The 24,243-nt window shown below is 37.8% G+C and overlaps 1 protein-coding gene across 1 annotated transcript in view; it reads right to left on the reverse strand.

Annotated features, from left to right (window-relative positions):
- Window positions 1–24,243, reverse strand: part of MYO3A (myosin IIIA) — a 103,532-nt gene that overhangs the window by 43,450 nt on the left and 35,839 nt on the right. The window contains exons 11-22 of the mRNA XM_088150447.1: window positions 17,370–17,469; window positions 15,995–16,111; window positions 15,297–15,401; window positions 14,737–14,820; window positions 14,167–14,369; window positions 13,368–13,466; window positions 13,077–13,191; window positions 10,312–10,438; window positions 8,904–9,114; window positions 8,100–8,247; window positions 978–1,131; window positions 128–216 (exon numbers count right to left, since the gene is read on the reverse strand). Coding sequence (XP_088006573.1) covers window positions 128–216; window positions 978–1,131; window positions 8,100–8,247; window positions 8,904–9,114; window positions 10,312–10,438; window positions 13,077–13,191; window positions 13,368–13,466; window positions 14,167–14,369; window positions 14,737–14,820; window positions 15,297–15,401; window positions 15,995–16,111; window positions 17,370–17,469 — 1,552 coding nt within the window. The remainder of the gene's footprint in view (window positions 1–127; window positions 217–977; window positions 1,132–8,099; window positions 8,248–8,903; window positions 9,115–10,311; window positions 10,439–13,076; window positions 13,192–13,367; window positions 13,467–14,166; window positions 14,370–14,736; window positions 14,821–15,296; window positions 15,402–15,994; window positions 16,112–17,369; window positions 17,470–24,243) is intronic.

Raw genomic sequence — 24,243 nt, forward strand, 5'->3', positions numbered from 1 at the left:
GTAATTATTTGTAACCATTCAAGGTATAACAAGCTGTTTAGACTTTTGTAATATATTTTGCAACAAGTTAGTCCATCCTGTTAGAAAATAATCACATTAATAGAGAAGCGTTATTCAATCCTATTACCTTTCCTGCATAATGGTAAATGCCAAATGTCAAGTCAATTCTTTTTGGTCTCCAGAAATATTTTGATTTCAGATTGTCTTCAAACTTTTCTGTAAAGAAAACGCACCACTTTTGTAACACCAGCAATATTACCTCAGCTTTTTTATGCCAATGGCTTCCCCCTACATCATTCCTGTAAGTATGTAGATGTACAGATGCTTTTATAAGAACTTAGAAATCCTGATAAATATTTTGGTGGTATGAAGGAAAATGACTCTAGAAAGGATGCTCTGAACTGCTTTGGTTTAAACAGAGCAAGACAGATCTGTTTATGGTTCTGCTTGGTATTTCTTCTGAATAAGTAGCTTCTGGAAGTAAAAAATATCAGCTATTCAGATACTATTAGCAGGGTGAACATTTTCACCCTGAAGGCATAAGTGAAAACACTTCAATGAGAAATCTGTCTAAAAATGGGCAAATCTGTCAACTTCAGCTTTGCTCAGTTTGATGTTTTTTCAACCATGGACTTATTTTGCACCAGTCTGCCTTTTCAAAAGAAGTCTATGTTATACATGTAATTTCATAGGTATTTCTCCTAAAATGTATCCCATTCTCACCTTTTTGTGATCTATGTATTTCTTTAAGCAATTATGTCCTTTCGTTAACTATTTCCCCAACATACACATTTGGGTATATGCTTGTTCTCCAGTTACCATATTTTTTGTATGCATTTTGGACAAGAGTATGGTATTGCAAAATGCAGATTTTGAAGTGTGAATTAGGCAATTTTGTAATAAATTGTGAAACAATTCTATTTCTTTTCCAACCCTAAGGCCAATGCATCTTTAAATACAAGCTGGCAAGAGCTTACCAATAAGTGTCTGATCAGTGGCTTGAGGAAAACAACTTTCTTCATCAAGGAGGGAGAGTAATCCCATTGGTTTTTGTAGGAACATATCTAGCAGTGGTCTGTTGTCCTCATACTCAATAACTTGTGCATTAATGCCTTCGTTCAGGTATTCATTCTGTAAGAAGTAATAAAAAGTGTTTTTCTGAACTATTTTGTAAATATATCTCATGTATATGAACAACAGGAAAAAAGCAAATGGATTTAATAAAAGATCTAAGAAATATGGTCTGAACCTGAACTTCCAATCAAGCAGTAAATTCTTCTGTCTATACTTGACCATCAATCCATGACACAGTTGGGAACAGGAGCCAACAATATCTAGACAGCTATAGGTTTCCTACTCTACAATGGTATGGAAACCTCAGATGCAAGTCCTGCCTAGTTCCATGTCCCAGTTTTATAAAATTAGACTAAATTATGCAGATGAGCAGGGAGTAGAAGGAGTCATGCAATTAATTTACATAATTGATTCAACCTGCATCACAGTAATTTTCTTAATATAGAATCTGAAATCAATCTGATACAGAATTTGAAAAAAAGAAAAAGAAAAACAGAGTTCATGTACTTCCTGCCAATCCAGACTGAAAAATGAATAAGCCTAGAGACTTGTCCTCAAAGACATACAGGTTGTGGTAGTATAACCATTATCCCAAATGTCCTCACACAGGACCATGGAAAGATGCCAGGGATCCAATCAAATAATAATAAAATCCAGTAAGGGCTAAAGAGTTGGCTTTAATATTTTCATTCCTGTCAGCACTATTCATCTTTAGCACTGGGTATGGTAAAAAGACAGTCATTATTATAAAGCTGTAAGGAATCCAGTTTTGTTCAAATTTAAATGGTAACATTATAAATGATGGACTGAAAAGATGACATGGACATGGAATATTAAATCTTTAGCTAATAAAACATCAGTTGACTTTCTGTCCTCACTGGAGTAAGTTCTCATTTGGAATGAACTTGAAATCCAATAGAAGAGAGTAGCATACAAACCAACTAAAGCCCTCCCAAACATCTTAAGTAAACCAAAAGACCCAGCAGCCCAAGAAGAAAAAACAGGAGTCATCTACAACATACAGTGTAAGGACTGTAACAGCCACTATGCAGGACAGACAGGCAGAAGACTAGCAGAGTGCATCCATTAACACCAGTTAGCAGTCAGAAGACATAATGAAAACTCCTTAATCTCACAACACATGGACAGACTCAACCATAGTTTCAACTGGGAAACTGTGAGCATCCTAGACCTAATTAAATCCAAAAATGCTAGGGAATTTCTGGAAGCTTGGTATTCAGACAAATCAGCCATTATTAGACACATAGAAATAAGCCATATTTACACATTCAAAAGAGACAATAAAAAAGCTAAGAAGGAAACTAAAAGACCAGAACACATCCTCTTGAACAGCCAACACAGATAACTAGGGATTAACATCAGGCAAACAATAAAGCAGAAAACAATACCCTAATCAAGGAACTAGCAAGGAGAAAACCACACCCCCATCAACACTGGCAGGGCAAGCTACTGTATATGAACAGGCAGCAAACCCCACACTCACTCACACTGATGATGTTACCTAGTTGGGTAACAAAATGTTTGCAAGCAAACAACCAAGCTCAGAGAGCGCCAAGGACTCCACCGAACTTGAAATTCCTGTGGTTTGCTGTGCAGGGTTTTTGTAGGTGTTGGGACAATTGAAAGAAGGCTGCACTTGGAACTAACATCACACACACATACATACAGAGGATTTTAGACTGAATCATTGGCATTTTCAGCTGCAACATGCAATGGATGGGGAATTTATTATTATTCTGTCCAATGAATGTTGGATTCTATAAAAAGATTGGCTACAATAAGGGTACTGATTACATGGGATTTCCTCAGTCTCACTAATTGAAAATTCATTAAGTAGATGGTAGGCTGTGGATATTCTTTGATCTAGTTTTGTCATTAGCCTGTGTTATAAAGGAATATCATTTAATAGTAATGCTAGTGCTAATAATTCAGTAAGTGTTTTTACCAGATACATATCAAAAGAAAAACACCACAGTTGTACCATCCTGTCCAATAAAATCAGTTCACAACTTAACAACCAAACTTATTGGATCAGTAAGGTAGAACCTAGATTTAGAAGCATGACAGGGCATTTTTTTAACCAGGCATGTAAAATACTAACCACCTCCAAATGAATTATGTAACGTAACTAGATCCTAGTCATATTTACTCAGGGCCAAGTATCTGGCTATTCTACTAGTCTTCCACTATTATTACTCCAACTAGTTTGTTCCAGCAGCTGATTGCTTGGAGGAAAAAGATGCTATAAAGCATTGGTTCTCAACGGGGGTGGTACCGCCCCCCGGGGGGCGGTGGGAGGATGCTGAGGGGTGGTGAACTTGTTTTGGGCGGTAGGGGGGGAGGGGGCATGTTTTGGGCGGTAGAGGGGCGATGAGCATGTTTTGGCATTCGAACTTAATTTTAAAACTCCCAAAAAAATTTATTAAATCGATTATCCGGTTTACACCATTTGTACCAGCAATAAAACGAACTTACGCGACGGCTGCCCTCACACACTTCTAAGAATGGTGAGACGAATTTGTATTCTAGGTAGGCTGACCTTGAAGAACTCGACACTACGATTCTTCTCCGATCCCAACCAGCACAGCGCATGCGTCAGCTGTTTTCCCGCGCGATTAATCGCAGTGCGTGCGTTGAGCGTCCTTTCGATATGAATGTTTGATTTGACCCGTGTTACTTGAGTTGCTTTTCGTTCGCTTCATTTCTGTTTTTTCCCCTCAGTTTCAATTCACTTTCATTGTTTATTTGGCCACTTGGCTAGGTAAGTGCGCTTATTAGTTCTTTATCTTTATGCTCCTGCAATGGTGGGTCATCATCGTGGGTTCATCACCCTTTTGAAGAAAGAGGTACCAGGTATTTTAGCTGTTCACTGCGTGATTCATAGACAGTATTTAGTTGCAAAAAACCTCAGCGACCGTTTGCATCAGTCATTACAATATGTCATCTCTGCTGTGAACAAAATTCGCAGTAATGCTCTCAACGATCCATTATTCGGGCAGCTGTGTAAGGACAACGATGAAGAATTCAATCGCTTGCTTCTACACACCGAGGTTTGCTGGCTTTCCAAAGGCGCCTGCCTCAATAGGTTCTGGAATCTTTTCGACTCTGTACTTGAGTTCCTCGAAGAGAAAGATGTAGCTCTGAGAGACAGATTGCTACAATTGAAGATTGATGTTGCTTACATGGCCGATTTATTCGCAAAATTCAATGGAATTAATTTGCAGCTTCAAGGCGAAGAGCTCAATTTGATCACAACAAAATCTGTTATTTCTGCCTTCCTAAAAAAACTCACTTTGTAGAAGCAGAATTTTGGTCGCAACGAGTTCAGCCAGTTTCCAATCTTGTCGGATCTGCATAAGAGCAGTGAAATCCCCTTCGATGAAACACAAGTTTACTGTCAACACCTTGAGTCTTTGCACAAGGACTTTTCTGAGCGTTTTGAGGATATTTTGTCCCTGGAAGTCGCTCAATGGGTCATGAACCCTTTTATGAATATTGAGACAGCAGAGGTTCAGATTCAGAAGGAATTGGCCGAACTTTCAACTAATGAAACTTTGAAAGCCAGCTTCCAGAATGGTGATCGTCTCACAGAATTTTGGCTTCAAAGTAACATCAATCGCCTCTACCCAGGACTGTGGACTATCATCAAAAAATTTTTAATTGCCTTCCCTTCCTTCTACCTTGTCGAGCGAGGATTCAGTGCTGTGACAGATCTAATTACAAAAAAGAGAAGTCGACTCCAAATCGTGGAAAGAGGGGACTTGCGCCTTCATCTCTCTAACAATATTGAACCGAACGTTCAGAAAATGGCTCTGAACCATCAAGCACAACCGTCCCATTGACATAATCAAGCATGTTTCATTGATATTACTCTTTTAGCGTATTTTTTGCTGTTTTTTTTAATTATCTAATTAAGAATAAAGAAGTTTTAAACATTAAAAAAGCATTTGCAAAAAAATTAAATTAAATTAAAAATTAAAAAATTAAAAAAACGAGCATCAAAAAAATAAACGTATTTACAGCATTTTGAAATAATTGTATTTACATAAAAGAGCATTTAAGCATTTTTTTTGCATTAGTCATTTTAATTTTAATAAAAGGAATGCAATTACCTTCCAGGGCAAAAGTATCGAGTTAAATCGAACAAATTTGGTGTGTAAGTCTATTGAAAAAAATTACTTAAAATTTTTGCTTTTTATAATTCAGTAACTCCACCCCCATACCCTAAATTGCAGGATTTTCACAAAGGGTGGCGTTGAAAAATTTTCTGCACCTTGGGGGGCGGCAGCTTCAAAAAGGTTGAGAATCACTGCTATAAAGGAAAGACACACTCTTTTATGTAAGTCTCCTTTGAGTTGAGATCATTGCTCAGTTGATAGAGCCATGGAATTTTCTTGGTAACAATATTAAAATAGTTTGTCATTGTGCTCTTCTGAGATATTTTACTGATTTCCCAGTCTAGCCTAAAGTTCTGGGATGTCCTGTCATCTCCCACTCAGGTTTTCTCTTACATAGCTTTTGGGCAACTGAACCTGAGATGGCTTTGTAGATCAGTTCATAGAACCTAACTGTGCATTGTCATTCTATGCAGCAATGACTTCTCTGTAAAAGCTACAACAAAACACGGTGGTTTTGCTCTACTCCCATTTCGAAACTCTTGAGAGTCTTTAATTTCTTCTCAATAGAAATGAGAGAGAAGAGAATACAATCCCCAAATTTAATTAATTTCTGCAAAGAACTTTTACGTAAGAAAGTTTGAGCTTTCATGCTGCTTAACTGAAGTGTATCCTCCCCACATCAGACATCCCACTTCTGCAAAATTAAAGTTCTGATTAAACTGGGGATGATGGAGTACAACTGCCTCTTATCCTGTTATTTGACTGGCCAAGTTAATGGGAGTTGTAGTCCAAGATACTGGAGGCCATGAAGCTGGTGGATGCTGCACTATTCTGTTTCCCAGTCACAGAAATGACCTGAAAAGTTACATAAGTTAGTTTTGCAACCACCCCCAGCCCAAGCTTACTCAGAATCCTGTTCAACTATGGAATTTAATGGCACTTCTTTCCCTAGTGTATAGAGGGGAGAAAACTTGATTTGCATGATGAACAAGGATCACATTATAAGCGCTATGTCCCTGGCACTTGGAATGTTTCATTCAGAAATGGAAACTGTTGTCCAGTCCTCTGCAGGGAATTGAGGGAAATGCCTTACAAAAGAATGTAAGAGTAATCCTGCTGGATCAGGCCAAGGTTCATCTTAGTTCAGAATTTTGTTTCTCACACCAAATGTCTCTGAGATGCTCCTGAGATTCCCCTCTCCCACTGTTCCCTTATAATTGATGTCTGGAGGTATCCTGCCCCCAATACAGAGCTAACACTGAGTCTTCAAGACTAATAGACCTTGGGGTGTAGACCTCTCTTCCATGAATTTATCCAGTATCTTCTTAAAGTCGTCCAAGTTAGGGTTATCACCACATGTTGTGGCAATTAATTCCACAAGTCAGTTATGTGCTCTGTGAAGAAGGTAACACAGTAAGGCTGACCTCCAGTCTAGTTTGCCTCCCATTTCAATCCATGGAGCCCTGAGAGGAATTACAAGACTCCCATTGAAATTATTGACCCTGGGTGAAAACACTCATCTTAAGGGCTGAAAATGCATGGCAACATTTTGTTCTACACTATGAACAAAGCAGCTTCATCAGTTTGGGGCTTCTGTAACATCTGTTCTTTTTCCCCAGTGAAGAACATGCTCCTAAACAAATACCCCAATTACTATTTTAATCAGCTAAATATTCCTTTTTCATCCTTTTCCTGAACTCCACAAGTTTGCCTACTGACTCATCAAGTCCATCCATTTTCAGTAATTGTACCATTTTGTTTTACACCCATCTTAAAAATCAAATACATTGTACTGTTGTATCAAATTATCCATCTTTCAAATTAACATGGGACATTTCCTACATAAAATAAAACTGCCATTTCTTAGTCCCAACTGAAAATTCATAGTTAATATGCTTGCTGGCAAATTATTAAGGAAGTCACTTTTTAAAAAAGAACTGCTCAGTATGGTGTCCATTTTTATTTTATTTTTGCTCTTGAACCACAAATTACACTGTATGCCTTATTCTACATCAAAACAAAATTGCATTTGCACCAAAGCTATTATCACTTCATTCTGTTGCCTGGATACTCTAAATGAGAAGCTTGATGCATTTTCAGGTGGACATTTAACTTGTGGAAAGTAATCAAACAATTGTGCACAGAATAAACACACACACATACACACACACATTTTATGTGTGGCCTTCTTCCATCTTTACTTTTTATCTCTCCAAGGAAGCTGCAGATTACCTTTGCTAGATAAAAATCTATGTGTTCAAGAAAGATCAAGTTCTTCCTTTCAGTCTCTTTCTCTGCCTGCTTACATTTCATATTCTTGCACACAATTGCTCCTTGATGAAAAACAGTCTATGCTCCTCATATATAAAGAGGCTCCTGCTTTACCATCCCACTTCTTCCACATTCACCAGCCACACATGCCATTGATAGCATGTCCAGAGAGCATGAGATATGGCCTGGGCAGGGTTAGGTCCCCTTCTCTCATTTGCTGCATGACTGGCACATTGGAAGCCTCAGGCAAGATGGATGGTTCCACAATCAATGAATGAAAACTGTTCATTTGGCCATCACTGCTGAGACCATCTCTTCCTTACACACTTTTAAAAGGCAGTACTATCTTTTCACCCAGTTTTTGGCAAATGTTTCAGTTTTGTTTTTTGGTTTTTTGCTATTTTAAATCTGAAAAGTTATTTTGTTTTTCAAAGCTCCTCTGAGCTGTGAGAAAGAGCCATTCCCCAACCTTCAGTTGGACATGGGAAACCTCCAGTGGACAGACTTTTGGCCCCTCAACTAAAATCTTCCTCAGCAGCATGAGCTGTGTTCCCAGGTCCTTCAATAGCCCCTATGGTGTCACAAATGGAGAAAAGTACGCATGATCATGCCTACCTGTTCCCATGCAAAGATATGCTGATTGAAGTAAAACTGAATCTGCTCATTGGCAATATTGATACACAGCTGCTCAAAAGAATTTTTTTTGAAGTTTTCAAAACCAAAGATATCAAGAATTCCAATGTTCAGTCCTTCATCACTTCCACTGAAAATACAAAAGCTGTGCGTTATATTTCAGTCTCAGTTAGCTATTTCATATCAACTTCACCGAAGGCTCTGGGAATTATGTTAGGCAGAAACTGGCAGAGTCTAATGTCCAACGTTCTGGAAGGGCTGTTCATCGGATGCTAAATGTCCCAACTACAAGAATTAATTTCTGAAAGCAGAGAGGCTACAGAATCAGTTGTTCTGTTGTCAGTGCTCTTGGGCAAAGCATACATAGCACATAAGTATTTGTATATCCTGTCAATAAACTTGCATTTTTAAATGATTTTTATTTTGGGCTTTATTTATTTAAACAAAACAAACAGAAAAGAAAAAGAAGGAAAAGAAAAAATATTAAGGATATGCATGTATATGTGTTTACACAGTTGTAAACACATTGAAACCTTTGAAAGGCTCTAGATGGAAGAAAATGGCTTCTTCCATTTGCTTTTTCCCTTCATCAGGCAGAAGACATTTTATACCAGTGTTTCTCAACCTTGCCAACTTTAAGCTGTGTGGGCTTCAACTCCCAGGATTCCCCAGTCAGCATGCTTAAGTCCACACATCTTAAGTTACCAAAGTTGAGAAACACTGTTCTATACTGATAGCCAATATCATAAAATCATCTCAATTCAACAGGGGTGGAGGGAATCTCACCTTAAACCTGTAGTTGGTTTGAGCAGGGCATTAATACGATTGACTATCCAACTAAAGAGCCACCCATACAATGCTTTGGCTGTAGCATCTCTCACATCAGTAGCTTTTTCCATTGTGTTGGGTCGTATAATTGTTTCCCCTCGGGTAACCACACAATGAGAAGTTAGGGCTTCTTGTAACTCATCTGCTTGGATACGTAGCAAGGAAGCAGCTGGAAATCAAATAAATTGTGTTACCTCCACATTTCCATAGGTCTGTTAAGGAAGGAGATATTACTTAATTTTGCCGGGATACCCTTCCTAAGGCACTCTTCAGTAATGTTAAAGGAATCTCAGGGCCTGAACATTACTTGTGCTTCCCATTCTTATCCAAGATGATAATCTATTGTGGCAAGGGAGTTCTTCAAACGAAAAGATGAAGACTGGCCCACAGAAAGTGCAAAGAAATATGAATCAATCAATATACAGAGTAAAGTTGTCCAATATGCCAATAACAAATTTAGTTCCTTGGAGTGCTAGTTTTTATATAGTCAAAAGGTAGTCACCACCCCACATGAGAAAGGTCTCAGCAGGACCCCAAGATCTGCAGAAGTAGAAAAGTATTTTAATCTAATGAGAACTGGATATGTCCTTCCTGATATAGCCTTTCTTCTCTTTCTGGCCTCTCTCTCTCTCTTTCTCTATTTTTGATACTCTTTCCTCTCTAAACAGAATGCTGCAGTGAAAGGAATTACCGTACACTACTTATCAAAATGTCTGGATTGATTGCCTGGTGCTTTCAGCCCTGGGGTTACAGCTTGCTTATCCTACATCAAATCTTCCATGGCTTGGCAATGCAATGCTATGTAAGTTTTTCCCTAGGATCTGAAGCTTTCTCTTAAGTGTACATGGCACTGCAGCCTCTCCCTTTTTTCTAAACAGCTACACTAATGTATAGTAATGTAATGTAATTTGTAATGTAGATACAATATTTTAACAGAAAATATCATCAAGGTTGAGTATCATCAGAGGAAAGATCCTGTTATACTTTTAAGCATTCACAAGTTTAATTTGGCCAAACCAAGGCCCCATTTGTTGATAAGGTCAATAAGACTGGACTCAGGTCTTGAAGAATTTTACCAGCAATATCCTGCCATGTTCAGATTGCTTCAAGTTTCATAATGAACAAGACAGCTAAGGGTGCAATCCTATATGCCAGACATAGGAAACTGGGTATCCTCCAGATGCTTTTGACTACAAATGCTGCAGTCCCTTGACATTCACCATTTTGGCAAAGATTGTAAGAGTTCAAGTTGAAAATATTTGGAGGGCACCAAGTTATGCTTGATATGCACAATTCCCTGAGAGCAAGCCCTACTGAACTCCAAGAAACTTATTGCCAGTCTATTTTAAAAGTAAGAGTAACTCACAATTCTCCAGAGGCATTGGATTGGAAATTATGCTCTTGTCAATCATGTACTCGGTTACCACGGATGAAAATTCAATGTTACCCACATTTAAAATGGCAGCAAGTACACTGTATACGCACCCTAGTTCCTGAAAGATAAGTGTACAAAAGCATTCCAATTCAGAGTCTTAAAACAGGCAGAACAGGGAATGGTCAGTTAATATTGATTTTGCATATACTGAAAAATCAGCATTCTCTAATAGCTGCATCTCCTTCAATTCACTTTAACCTTAACCTACAGGATGTCATTTGAACATTAAAAATGTAGGGTTGTCCAGGTAAACTAGCAGAATTAGACCTACTAGGATGGCTTCTTGATAGATCTCTCTTTTGGTCCTCACTTTCTACTGGACTACAATTTCCACAATTACAATCCTGGCTCCTTCTATATTTTGAACTACAGTGTAATTCTGAACTTGCCATTGTTCACGCTTATAACAAACTATATTTTGTTAATTCATCTGAAATAAACCCACAGAAAAAAAATGACTTAAGTCTCTCTCTCTTTCTCCTAATTGGATTTGTGTTTACTGAAAGCAGGTCCTTGATGCTGGAAGACCAATGACAAATAAAGGAGAAAGTTGTTTTTTTAAATCACATGTAAACCTTAATCTAGCCCAAGTCTGCATCCTGGCTAAGTACAACTGCTAAGCACAATAGTGTGTTTGGTTATAGTTTAACATATCACGGGAACCCAGGGTATAATGCATTTTGCTTTTCTCACACTGTGCAATACAGGTGTTTAAATAAAATAGCCACTATCTTTATTTCTAAATTATTCTGGGACTGACTGAGATTATTATGCCAATTTTGGTCATCCCACAGTAACATGTATTGCAGCTGACATTTTGGGGCTATTCCCCTATAAGCATTAAATATGGCTCAATCTAATTTGTATGGCACGAATGCTATTTATTCCCAGCAGCCGCTCCCTGCCCCCCTCCTTTTAATTGGATTTGCCACATAACCTTTAGTCTGATTTTATGATGCAAAGTGACATTGAGGCTATAAATGAATTTATTAGGGGAACATACTGCTTCCCTGTGAAAAACAAAATGCTTTTCTTAAATACTCAGGGAGTTATTTTGTCTATGTTGTAGCAGTCCATGTTGGATGTTTTCTAAATACAGCAGAATTTTGGGTTTGTTGGTTACATTTCTGCAGACCTCACTCTCCTACTACTGGGCATTTCTGTTTACCTTCACCTAGTTAAAGGGGAGCTGTCAGTGGAAATGGAGTATTTGCAAACACCGTCTTAAGAGTCCAAGAGGAGGATAAGTTAACCAAACCAGCCTCTTGTACACGGGAAAATAAAAACAGAACCTGTAATGTAAAAATAAGACATACATTGCCCATCCCACCTTTTTCTCTCTCCAGGACTAATGTTGATTGTTGCCGAAATTATATAATTAGAATTATAGTATTAGAATTATGTAATTCTAAGCTATTGCAGCAGCTAGTCCATTAAACAAAGGTGATCTTGAACACTATGAAAGGATTAGGTCACTGAAAAGAAGCTTATTGATTTTTTGAGATTTTGTACTGCACCCAATGGATTTCAACACTGTTAAATATAATTAGGCCAAAGAGATCAAGGAGAGTTGATTTTACATCTGCTCACAACTTCAGGGTTTATTTATTTATTTATTCAGGTCCCACTTTCCTGTTTGGGAGACATGTTCTTACCCTCTTCACTACCTTAGGAACTTGCTTGCCCTGGAAAGAGCTGGTGATCAAGCACCTGCTACTGTCATACTTGCAGTCATTACTGCTCAGTTGCTCATTTTTTTCTTGATTAAATGGTGGGTAAGTGAATAAGAGACCAAACAAAGTGATACACCTAGGAAACATGGACTTCTACATGTATCCAATCATACTAACTCTCGGCATAACTTTTGCTCACTAGCCATGTGTCGCCACTGATCAGAAATTCAATACCCCTAGCCTAAATATTCTTAGAAAACTATCCAGGTCCCAACATCCTTGAAAAGCCATGAGCAGGGAAAGGTCCCTACCAATGCGTTTTATTCAACATTCCCCAGAATATTTCTGAAGTTAATATGCAGAATTCTACAATCTGCTTACTTCTTGATATGTTGGGATTGAAATTCCTAGAATTCAAAATAACCCAGGCCAAAGGGGAGAAGCCTGATCAAACAGGCATATGAAAGTGGAAAAAACTGATTTAAGGCCTGGTATACAGCAATATATGGTTGCGCTCTAATATTTATCATTTCTTATGTTTTTATCTGATCTTTCCCCTACAAGCTGAAGGCAGCAAACACATGACTTCGTCCTCCATTTTTTCCTCACAATAACAACCCTGTGAAGCTGCTTGCACAAAGAAAGAATGACTGGCCTAAAATCATCTAGTCAGCATCCATGACTGCAACTGGATGAGTGATTCAGCCCTATTCCAACAATGGAACCTTCACATCATCCTGGCTGACATATTCACACATATTCTGTTCTTGCAGCTCTTCTGTTTTCGTGGGCTTCCAGGAGGGGGCAAATGAAGTGACATGCATCATGACCCAAACGTTGCTCCTTTTCTACTTAACAGGTGGTGTGGAGCTTGTATTATGATGTTAGGTTACACATTTTGTCATTTTGATGAAATCTCAGTTTGTTGCAGAGGCCCCAATAATACCAATTATTCATGTTGATTTAACATTATAATGTTTTACTTTTTAAAATGACAAAGAATATTTCCAGTCAATTACCTACCTCCATTGTAAACCCAATCACTTTGAAGCACTGCTCAATTAATTCAAACTTGGATTTATAACAATGATTGTTCAGGAAATCTTGCACTGGTCTCAGAACTTCATTTTGTAGATACCTAGTAAAATGATGGAGAAAAGAGTGAAAATTTTCATATGGAAAACCAGTACTTAAATTGCTTAAGTATTAAGGTGCTTAAATTGTTCAGTATAAATTAGTTTGAAACTATATTTATTTGCGAAATTAGGGATCTAGAGCAAAAAAATACAAAGGTTTTTGGGTTGTTTTTTTTACCTTGGGGGTTTATTTTCTGGCAATTTATAATGAGCTAATTTTTTCTTTTCTGCCAATCCAGCATAGATGTAGTAGAAAATATGAAAATTCTTCTCCCCACTGAAACAAAGCAAGCAAACAAATTACAGTGTTGCAGCTATTAAAATAAAGCTAAGAATTCCTGTTTTTATTTGTTCCTATTATGAAATTCATGTTGCATTTTAAATATTAAGATTTATTTCATTCTTTCTAAATATTAACATTTATTCCCAAACATTTATTACAGACTTTAAGAAGGGATTAAAGAGAAATGGTTTCACACTGACAAAATATAAGAACAGATTAAAGTCGAAAAAAATAATCTCTTGTCTATTTTATAGACATGTTTTTTATATTTTATAGACATGTTAGACTAGTAACATAGTTATATGTTGCTCTTGTATGTTTTAGTATACATTTAGCATAACATTTATCAAAAAAATGTGGTTCAGGCTATTTAAGGGGAATGGTCTATCATACTTGCCTACTATTTATATCCATCCCACATTTACCAATTCATCCACAACTACACTTACTGTTTGTATAGTCCATATGTACGTTTATTAGACTATATAAAATTTAGGACATGAAAATATAATTCAGATTAATGCATGTCACGTCAGGGTTTTATGCAGATGCTGCATCTAATCCCACCCCACCCTACCCATGGCCATACCATTTGAATTCATCTGTATCACACATTGGCTTCATCTGAATCAAAACTCTAAACATCCCTGCTTTCCTTTTCGGCCAGAGGCCCCCTTACTTTCCTTTCGCTTACCCAGCTTGACGTATGACTCTAGACTTTTCTAGAAGATATTCTGAAATCTGAGCGCTTACAACAGTTCCATTAGAAGTGAATTTCATTTCCAAATATTTCCCAAATCTGCTAGAATTATCATTAATAATAGTGCCCGCATTTCCAAACGCCTCCAACAGATTGTTGACTTGGAGAATCTTTTCTTGAAGAGTCCTGTTATTCGCCTAGATAAATATTTTAAAAATCAGAAAACATTTAAAAACTCATTTTCTCAGTGTATATAGAAATATATAAGTTTTTCCCAATATAGGGAACTTTTCTTGCAAATTTTATTCAGTCATCATCATTACTCCACAAATAACTGGTAGAATGTAATTGTTAGTTCACATGTTAATTCCCTGATGAGAACATATTAATTTAAATCCATCTCCACCCAGTGTTACCTCTGACAGATAGCTGAGTAAGAGTTCATAATTTCCCAGCCTACTAAAGAATAATGGAATAGTAGAGATCATCTGCATAGAGACTATTTGAGAGATGAACTGAAACCCCTCCCCCCAATCAATATGAAGTTTTTAGAATCTGCTTTACCCTTCCAAGGACAGTCAACTGTTGAACTAGCAGATGAGAACTTTGAGTCTTCCCAGCTCCACTTTCTCCAGAAATGACAATACACTGAAATTAAGAGTCAGGGATATTTTTGTTAGGGATTTGAACAGGGATTTTGTTCCACACAATCAAGATGAGTATTAATTCTGGCCTTGGAACTAGGGATCTGAAGTGATTTGTATCCAAAGCAGAAAAATGCTTTGGAGGGGGATTGTTCACTGGCTGCATGAGTGCTTATGCTCTCTCCAATACAGGTAGTCCCCAGTTTAAGAACGAGTCCGATTCCCAAGGTCTGTCCTTAAGTTGAATTTGTATGTAAGCCGGAACAGTATTATTGTGTAATACTGTAGAAGTAATATTGTGTAATGAACTTGAACCACTGTAACTCAAATCATTGTGTATTTAACTTGAATTTTGCTACAATAGGCTCCATTCTTAACTATGGGTTGTCTGTAATCTGGGTGTTCTTAACCCAGTGACACTACCTTTTTCTGCTTTGGATTTAATTGCTGTACATTTCTACCTGGAATAATTAGCATTACCTGATCTGACCTATAGGTGACCATTGATTGATATGCAGTATCAGCCATAGCAAAAATATGTGGAGGATTGCCAGTCCGTTTGGCCCCCATGTACAATCTGGAATGCTGATGGAAAGAAAAGATAAATATTGTGTATTCCATTGTTTTATACTACATAAAACAAAGACATTGGTTAAAACTTACCTGATAAATCAAAATACTTTTACAATAGGAAATATTTGTTATATGGTGTACACTTTTAAGAGGTTGGCAAACCAGACTTCTGGGGCAAAGCATTTCTAAATTTAAGCAAGTCCTCTTGTTTTGCTGGTCTTCTGAGCATACCCAGTTATGAATGGCAATGAGTGCCAATACTTGTTCATTACCTAATCTGAAACGCTAATTTGCTTAATTATAATGCTCAGATGCAATTTTCTATTTTATTTTTTATATTTCTCTATTTCTCTTCAACTATTTCTATAGTGAAGAATAGGAAATTAGACCTTTGCACACACATACCCTGGCACCTTCAACCTCTTTTTAGCTCAGTTACTGCTTCAAACAAACTAAGCAAACACCCCAAGGGAGATTTTGACAAGCCTTGACTTCTGCAAGGTACAGTAAGCAAAAAGAACTTCCCTTTAAGGTGCTTCAGTGCTCAGTACCCAAATTCTGACCTTTCCAAATACCCTTCAAACTAACTAATCAAATTTTCACACCTTTGTAGAGTAAAGGTCCACATTCCGAAAAGGATTGACTGCAATGAGGATATCTCCCACATAAGTGTAGATCTGATCCCGGGTGTAGCTCTTCTGCAGTTGCTCTGCTACTGTATTCTGTTTGAAATTGAGAGAAAGAAAAGCTAGTTATGGTTCCTTTTTTAAAAGCAGTACCCATACTGAAGAGAGATGAAGAGTAGATATGTTTAAGTTTCTTCAGCCAACATTCTTAGTTTTGAATTCTATCTGCACGATAACCTCTTGGATCCATATGTCTTCATCATCAGCAACTAATCAGTAGAACAAAATGATATCAAGGGCTGACTCTGGGGACTTCAATCTGTGAAGTATATGCTCTACCAATGAGCTACAGTAACTTCTTTGTGAATCACCCTATCCCACATTCTCTGCTGTGGCAGTGGCTATCCAAAATCTTAGTTCTTTCCTAATTTATTATTTGTGAAATATTTAAGGTATCAAGGATTGAATCTGAGTCCTTCAGCATTCGAGACAGACTATACTTTGGGGACTTGTATTTTACACTGAAAATATGACGTGAGAGTGATGTTAGTGTAACTTCACCACTATGAGATCTTCACAGCCCCAAATCTTGTGGAAAGTGGTTTTTCTCTTGCGCCCTTTCTGGTGGGCAATCTTTACTCTTTTTTTTGTTTTGTGGGGTACAAACTTCTTTATAATGACATCATAGATGTAAGAAAGGGTTCAATGAATTTTTGTATAGTCAGTTAAAAACTTCTTCCCTATTACCTCTAAGAACAGTGGACTCCCAGAGTTTTATTTTTCATTCTTTTATCATTTCATGAACTTGAGTTCTGGGTTTAGAGTGTGATTTATACGGTTGATTCAAGTCAGTATTACCAAACACAAGACAGAGAGAGAAAACAAAACTTGGGGCTGTGGGCTGTGTTAATAATATCTAGTTGCTGGGACGAACAAATATATTAATTTCATTTCTCTCAGTTCCTCATTTTTATCAATCTGTCAAATTCTGTCTCTTGAACTTGGTATGTTTTTTAAAACAATGATGTCTGATATAAACATTGTGCAAACAGTATATTGATTTCATGATAACGTACAGTTGTAAATTTGAAGAAATACTATTGTATATTTCTTAATAGGGAAACTAAACTGAAAAGTTTGAAAAAGCGTGGAAGTCAAATGTTGGCTACGTTTTGGTTTGTATATTAGTTCTAAGATTCAATGAGTCTTCCTCAACACTATCTAGCCCCAGCCTAAGTACAGCAAGAGACAGATGGGCTTGAAATGGAAAACACACGAAGTAGGTAAAGGTGGTTATTTGTTCCAAGTATGCAACTTATTTGTCTTTACATCAGCTCCTAACAAAATATCTTACCTCATCTAATACTTCTAAGGTTGTCAGATCATCTACATCCTCCTGGTTAGCAGCTGGAGACCTAGTGAAATTCTCTTTTTTAGTATGTATACGTTCAAATCTGTAAGAAAACAAATATGGATATGTGTGTTTAAGAGCACGAACAGAAGACTTTGGATATTATTGTGACTGAACTGCTTAGGACTAGATCTAATGGAAGGCATGTGCGGGGAGGATACTAGAATGGAGGATCAAGGTTATCAGGAGGGAAGGGGAGCATTCCTGGAGATGTTACAGAGCGAGTGGTTCCTCAGCCCACAGCAGGACCATGAGAAGATGAAGAAGCTGAGACTGGCCCCTCCCTAGAGTCTCACGGGGTACAGCCACTAGTTGCTTTAGCATAGGTTTAGTCTGGCAAGATTCTGCCTATTAGGTGCTAGCTAATAAAGGAACTATACTGGACTGGACTGTCTTGTTTTCATTCTTGGGCTGGGCCTGACATTAGGAAACTCAAAAGAGTACTTTGTGAAAAGCATAAATTTAGACCTCCAAACTCCTTATATGATCTTCGTATGGACACAGAATTATTATAATCTTTTTTTTTACATTTCAGGAGCAGTAGTAAGTGGCCCCACTTCAAGGAACTGAATTAAGAATTCAACCCCTACCTGCTCTGGTTAATCAAGCTTTCCGTGGTCATAGCACTTACATTCTACTCACTGCTATAGGCAGAATGTAGTGAGATGAATACAAAAAGTTTACTATACTTGATTGTTACAGAAGGTCACTTATGATTCTTCTTACAGTTTTCAGAGAACACTGATATGGAGTTGGGGCTACAGCAAAGGTTTAATATTTTCATGGGCTTTAGAGTGAGGTTAGGATTATGCTACACTAAGATACTAGCCAATCAGGATATTTTTTCTGCAAAAAAGAATTTCCAAAGTTAGCAATGGAGTCACTGATTATTATGGTCCACTGAACATGTGTTATTATCCACAATTGTACATCATGTTCCCATACAAGAGCTCAGACATTTCTCTAAAGCAGAACGTAGATCTGAATCACTGCTGATCATGCATGGCTAGCTGGTTTAACTGTACAGCATCTTGTGTATTCAGCTAGGATTTTCTTCCTTCAGAGATCTTGTAATAGTGTGCAAAAACCTGCTGCCTTACACTTAGCAATGAATCTGCAGGTTTTAACACTGATATCTGAAAACGCATATTAGTAGCATACTTCTTAGGAACCAGATAAAATACTGCACTGTTTTCTTCCAATCCTCCAGCATAACCAGTTAGGTGAGGTTGGTTAAAACAAAGTGATTTTCAGTGTTACCTAACTGAATTCCTGTTAGAATGAAATGTAATTCATCTACTATATTCTAAGCATTGGCACCCCATTCTATGAGTTATTCTCATACATGAGACTTAAATTGTTAGTACTGGGATGAGAAACAATCAGGAATGATCAGGGCTATAGGCTAGACTGGGAAGGCAAACAAAAAAAGATCTTGTAAGAAGGCAAAGGCAACCCAGCTCCATATTGTTTATACATTGATTTATTCAATGATTTGCATCCTGCCTTTTCTTGGGGAACTCAAGGCAGCAGAGATAATATTCTTCCCTCCTATTTTTCTCTACAGGAGCATCCATATGAGCTAGGTTGGGCCAAGAGAGAATGACTGGTGCAAAGTCACCCAGAGATCTTCTGTGACTAAGGGTACACTAGACCCTTGGTCTCTCCGTTCCTAGCCCAACAGCTTAACCACTACATCACACTGGGTTTGTTGCCAAGAAAACTACATGGATGGGTCTAATTTTGCTTAGTGTTTTGAGATCAAGCAGGTTCTAGAAGTTGCCAACGAGTTAGGCATTCCCTGTAATCCTTGGGTATAAAAATATCTTTTGGGAACCTCCAACAACTCTAATGCAAGGTCAGGCCATATGATATCCTAATAGATCTGGAAATGCTCCATGTCTTGTGCATGGCTTGAGGAAGAACAATATTTGGATCAGGCTGCAGGCATTTGGAGGAGGGCAAGTATTGTTTGGTATTTAAAGAAATTTGAAATGTTGAAGCAATTGGTTTGCCCGAGCAGCATGCGGATTCTGCCGACAGGGTGACTTGGCTAAGTCATGCATACGCGACACAAATGACAGCTGCAGGAACTGACAGCTAATCTGTCCCCCTTCTATTATTTTCCTTCAACCAAGGAAAGGATATAGACCTTGAATCAGCCTGCCATTTCCCATGTCTGATGCTAACTGCTGCATACAGCATGTTATTTTCACCACACAGCCAGGCATGCAGCAATGTGTTGCCAGGGTGGTATCACATTGAGCCTACCGGGTTGAGCAGCTGCTGAAATAAGGGAGAGACAGAAAGCCAAGGAACAAGGGGATTACTCTGTCTCTCCTGTGGATTTCCTTTTAGAACATCAGGGTTCTTTCCCCTGGTATGTGCTTGCCAACGTTTCTCTTCAAATATATTTATTTAATTTATAATTAATTCATTTACAAAAATGTGTATGCTGCCTGCTCACTGAATTCTAGGTAGCCTAGTTGCGTTGCCTCTTTCTAAAGAAAAAACAAATTTGTAGTCACTTATTGCTTAGGGGTTAGCTTGATGAAAAAGTGAATGTTCACTATGACATATATATGGAAAAGAGAGAGAGAGAGAGATAAAACAATTACAGTATTTTGTCTGCTCTAACAAAAGTCAAGGCAGTGTCTACACACCTGCACAATCGAAGCCTTGGCCCTTTTTTTACATGTGTCGCATGCATGAGGCATGTAAAAAAGGGGCACTGTGCTTTGAGTGCACGGTCACTGCCTGCCATCTTGGCTTTCTGGACACCCCCCCACCCCCAGCACCTGCCTGCTTTCATGCTAACGAATACAGACTCGCTCAAGGGAAGGGAGGTTAGTGCATTTCTCAAGCCCCTCAAGAATGCAAAAAACCCAAAAGCTCTCATCAGGCATCGCCATCATATTCACAGGCCCAGTCAACCAAATCTTTGACAGTTTCTATTTCAATCTGCGCAATTACTACTGTCAGCATTAGGAAAAGTCTTTGTTCCACAGCTTTGCCAAAGCCTGACAGTCAGCTACTCTGAGGCTGAACTGACAGCAGAAGGAGTCAAGCCAGTTATTGTTCCAGCTCATTTTCTATTCATTCCCAGCCGCGTCCTCTTCCCTATCTTGGTCAAAGCAGAAGGAGGTCACTTTCAGCCCAAGTGTCAACACGCACAAAAGGGATTTTTGATGGCTCCCAAAATAGCATGGAAGAAGCCCACTCCTTGGTAAATGTCCTGTGTACGGTAATTAGAATTATTTGTCTGACAGGGAAAATCCTAGGTCAACTGAACAACTGCTATTTAAATTCTGAAATAATTCATATGCAAGATTAGAATAATAAATCTCGGAAGTTATAATGGGGTTTTTATAAAATCAGGTCGTCACACAGAGCCACCAAGGGGAACGTAAGGGTGTTATGTAGCTCAACCTTCCCCAATTGGATGCTCTCCAGATTCCAATCTCAAGGATTCCCAGTTAACATGCAGTATCTTGTAGTCCCAACATAGCTAGAGCAGGCCAAGTTGGGGAAGACTGATGCAGACAGAATTATGGATCCAATTTTTGGTCAAGGACTTCTATCGTGTTTCTCAATGGGAGGTAGGAATTCATCTGTTGCCCTCATTTTGGGGTAAATGTTCCATATTTTTCCCATAATTTGTTAAGACATTCTGAAAGAGTCAAATTAAGGGCATCTATTTCAGTACCCTCCCTGAAGATATGTACTTATAAATGGTCTCCCCACTCTGTTTTAAAAGAAGCAAATCTGAAATCCACATTATTTCTTATATTTCTGCATTGAGTAAACTATAGTAGAAAATAGTCTGTCCTCCCTCCTCCCAGGTTTTTCTGGTGGTAAGATGACAAGCAATGGTTACCAAGAGTGGAGAACCAGCTGGTAGCATAGGGTACATTTAACTATTTTTGAGGGGTAGAGTTGCATTACAACACAGATGAGTGGGGCTGAGGATTTTCCTTTTGTTTTTTTTTCCCATTTGGGGGGTGGGTTTTTGTCTTCGTTTTTATAACACTGAAAAAGCATTTAAACTTTAGGGCTTATATTACAATTTTGATGTAATACAAAACTGTACTACCAATCTGTGGCAAAGATACTGCCATTTCTTAAGAGGGGACTAGGTCATAAATTTCCCATTCCTATTGTATACAAACCTTTTAAAGAAATAAACGAAGCCATTGTTTCACTGAACATCTGAGACCTTGTCAGCATTAAAGCAACAAACTCAGCTAACATTATTAAGCGTTATGAGGCTACCCAGTCGTCTGAGTTGCAAAGAGTTTGTAGTCTATTTTGTTGACTCTGAAAATGACCTAGTCTAATCAAGATACTTAAACAACTTTCAGTGGTTCTGTAATTCTTGTTAATTATGCCCCAATGTTTGTAGGGCTGACTGATCTGTGGGTGTGACAAATCTTCTTAATAAAAACTAACTGGATCAGCTACAGAAACCGCAAGCATTACTGCAATTCTTCCTGACTGGCAAACACAACTGGACAGATAAGGCAACAGGAGACAAGCTAATCTGACAAGATAGTGCTTGATGAAATAACCTCCTTGCTTGAGTGTCACTTTTAGTCACCTAATTGCGATCCACTGAAGCACGTTAGGACAGCCCAAGCTTTTTTTTTTATGGGCACACTGGGGAAGAAGAAACAGAGGTGGAACAGAAAGAATGTTCTAAAAAGACAGAAGCTCTTTGTAGTACTACATTGAGGGTGTCCAAAAACTGGGCTTACTCTGGTGAGTATTATCTGATGAAATCCATTGAAGAATTTCCTAGAGATGATGATGGCCTCAAAAACTAATGGAATAGCAAAATGCAGTCTGTACTTGATGGATTACAATAACACCCACTACACAAGGAACAAACACAGATCAGTCTAAGCATTTAGCAAATACTGGTGTCTATGCTGTAGTTCTATGCCAGAGTGCTAAACCAGATATTAGACAACAGAAAGTCTACTTCCACAGAATTATTATGGGGAAAATGCAAATCTTGAATATTTGTGGCTTTCAAGCTAGCCTTCCAGAGATTCAGCATCTAATGAAATCACACATATCTGATCAAGAATTGCTACCCCAATTGGTGTAATTTGTGACAGAAGTGGAAAATTCATTGATTTAAATGTGGATGTTTTAAATGTGTTCCACCTACAGTGGAACCTACAGTGTTTTCTGATGTTCTACCTGAGGGACAAATACACTATTGAGCCTAAGAAAGGTTGTGTGTTCCTGATTTCATGAATCTCTTTTACCTCTTACACAAGTACATTTGACACACTATTTACGAATATAAGCCAAGGAAGTGAAATATCACATTTAACCAGCAATAAACACAACCTTGGGCAAAGACTAGTATCCAAAGCCTTTTTAACAGATCTGTAATAATATTGCACTTATTATTTGGAACAGTGGTTGTTTGGCAAAGCATTTAATTTTATTGTTTGCATCAATACATACATACATCTAGTTTGACTTCTTGGTTATAAGCTTGAAGCCTTTTCATTAATGCCATTTGTTAGATTTGCTCTTTGTCATGGACTGATACAGGATACCCTTCTTCCCACCAATACTGACAACTTGGGCTTTAAGAAGGGAAGAGGGCACTTCCAAAATGCTGAAAAGGAGAACTGTTTTCATTTCTAAACAGTACCTCCTTATCAGATAAATAGCAGACAACAAAAAGAGCAAAATTAATTCCTAGATCTCAATGGGAGATTGCAAAACAAAAACAATTCAAAACATTAAACTGCCATAAAAACCAATAATAATAAATGTGGCTGATTTTAGTAGGATTTCTCTATTCAAGTCATTTGACATGGAGAAAAAGGTGACACCAACAATTGATGGTGTTAAAGAAAAGTCTTTTAGATCATAAGTTCCATTTTAAAAAGGATTATCTATTATTTCTTACCTTGAAGCAGAGTAGAAACACATCAATACTCATCAACAACTAAATTTCAAATTCAGCACATTACTTTGATGAAGTTGTTTCAGAAAACCTGACACTGAAGCAAAATACTTCTTGCAATTTCATCTCTGTATCAAGAGGCACAGGATATCTTGCTAAATGTCCTTTAAAATCATGTAAGTCATACTAATTCTGTCAATAGTATTTCCTACATTTGCTAAATGGGGACTTGAGTATATTACAAATAACTCACGTTAAGAGTTTTTCTGACATTATACCAATGACAGAAATGCAGTCCCACCATCTGAATATTAAGCTAACGAATGCAGGCAGAGATTCTTCACACAAAAGGAGTGAAGGGTCCCATCTCATGTTGAGGAACTCAATGAATGCATCTAAAGATGTGGCCAAATTCATGGATGTTAAAGAAGAATTCATAAAGTTAAACAAAACCAATTCCTGATTTATTATATTTCTTCATTGGCAAAATACTAATTTACATTATACATGTTGAAATATTATGTTTCTGCATTCAGGGGAAATCTCACGCCTACCATTTCCCAGCATGATGGAAGCTCCATTCTGGATTATATACTTTATTTCTTTATGGCATTTCTCATATTCCTCTATCGTTAGGGAGATATGGGATTTGCTACAAAGACTGAAACTGCTGGAAGTACTCAGATCTATGTTTGGAGGACAAGGAAAGGTTGGCTGGTTGATTATCCTTACTAGAAGGGGAATGCAAATTTGGAGCTGAGTGTACATTCAAAGCAGAACACTAAAAGATATTCCAAAAGAAAGAACTCCAGATTATATGTCCAAGAGGTCAGTGGAAGTGTGTATACATTTTTAAAACAATTTTCTACTAGGTGACAGAAACCAACT

The sequence above is a fragment of the Python bivittatus genome, unplaced genomic scaffold (genome assembly GCF_059951505.1).
Source record: "Python bivittatus isolate LINGU-HERP-01145 unplaced genomic scaffold, Pbiv_v1 ctg000610_np1212, whole genome shotgun sequence".
NCBI lineage: Eukaryota > Metazoa > Chordata > Lepidosauria > Squamata > Pythonidae > Python > Python bivittatus.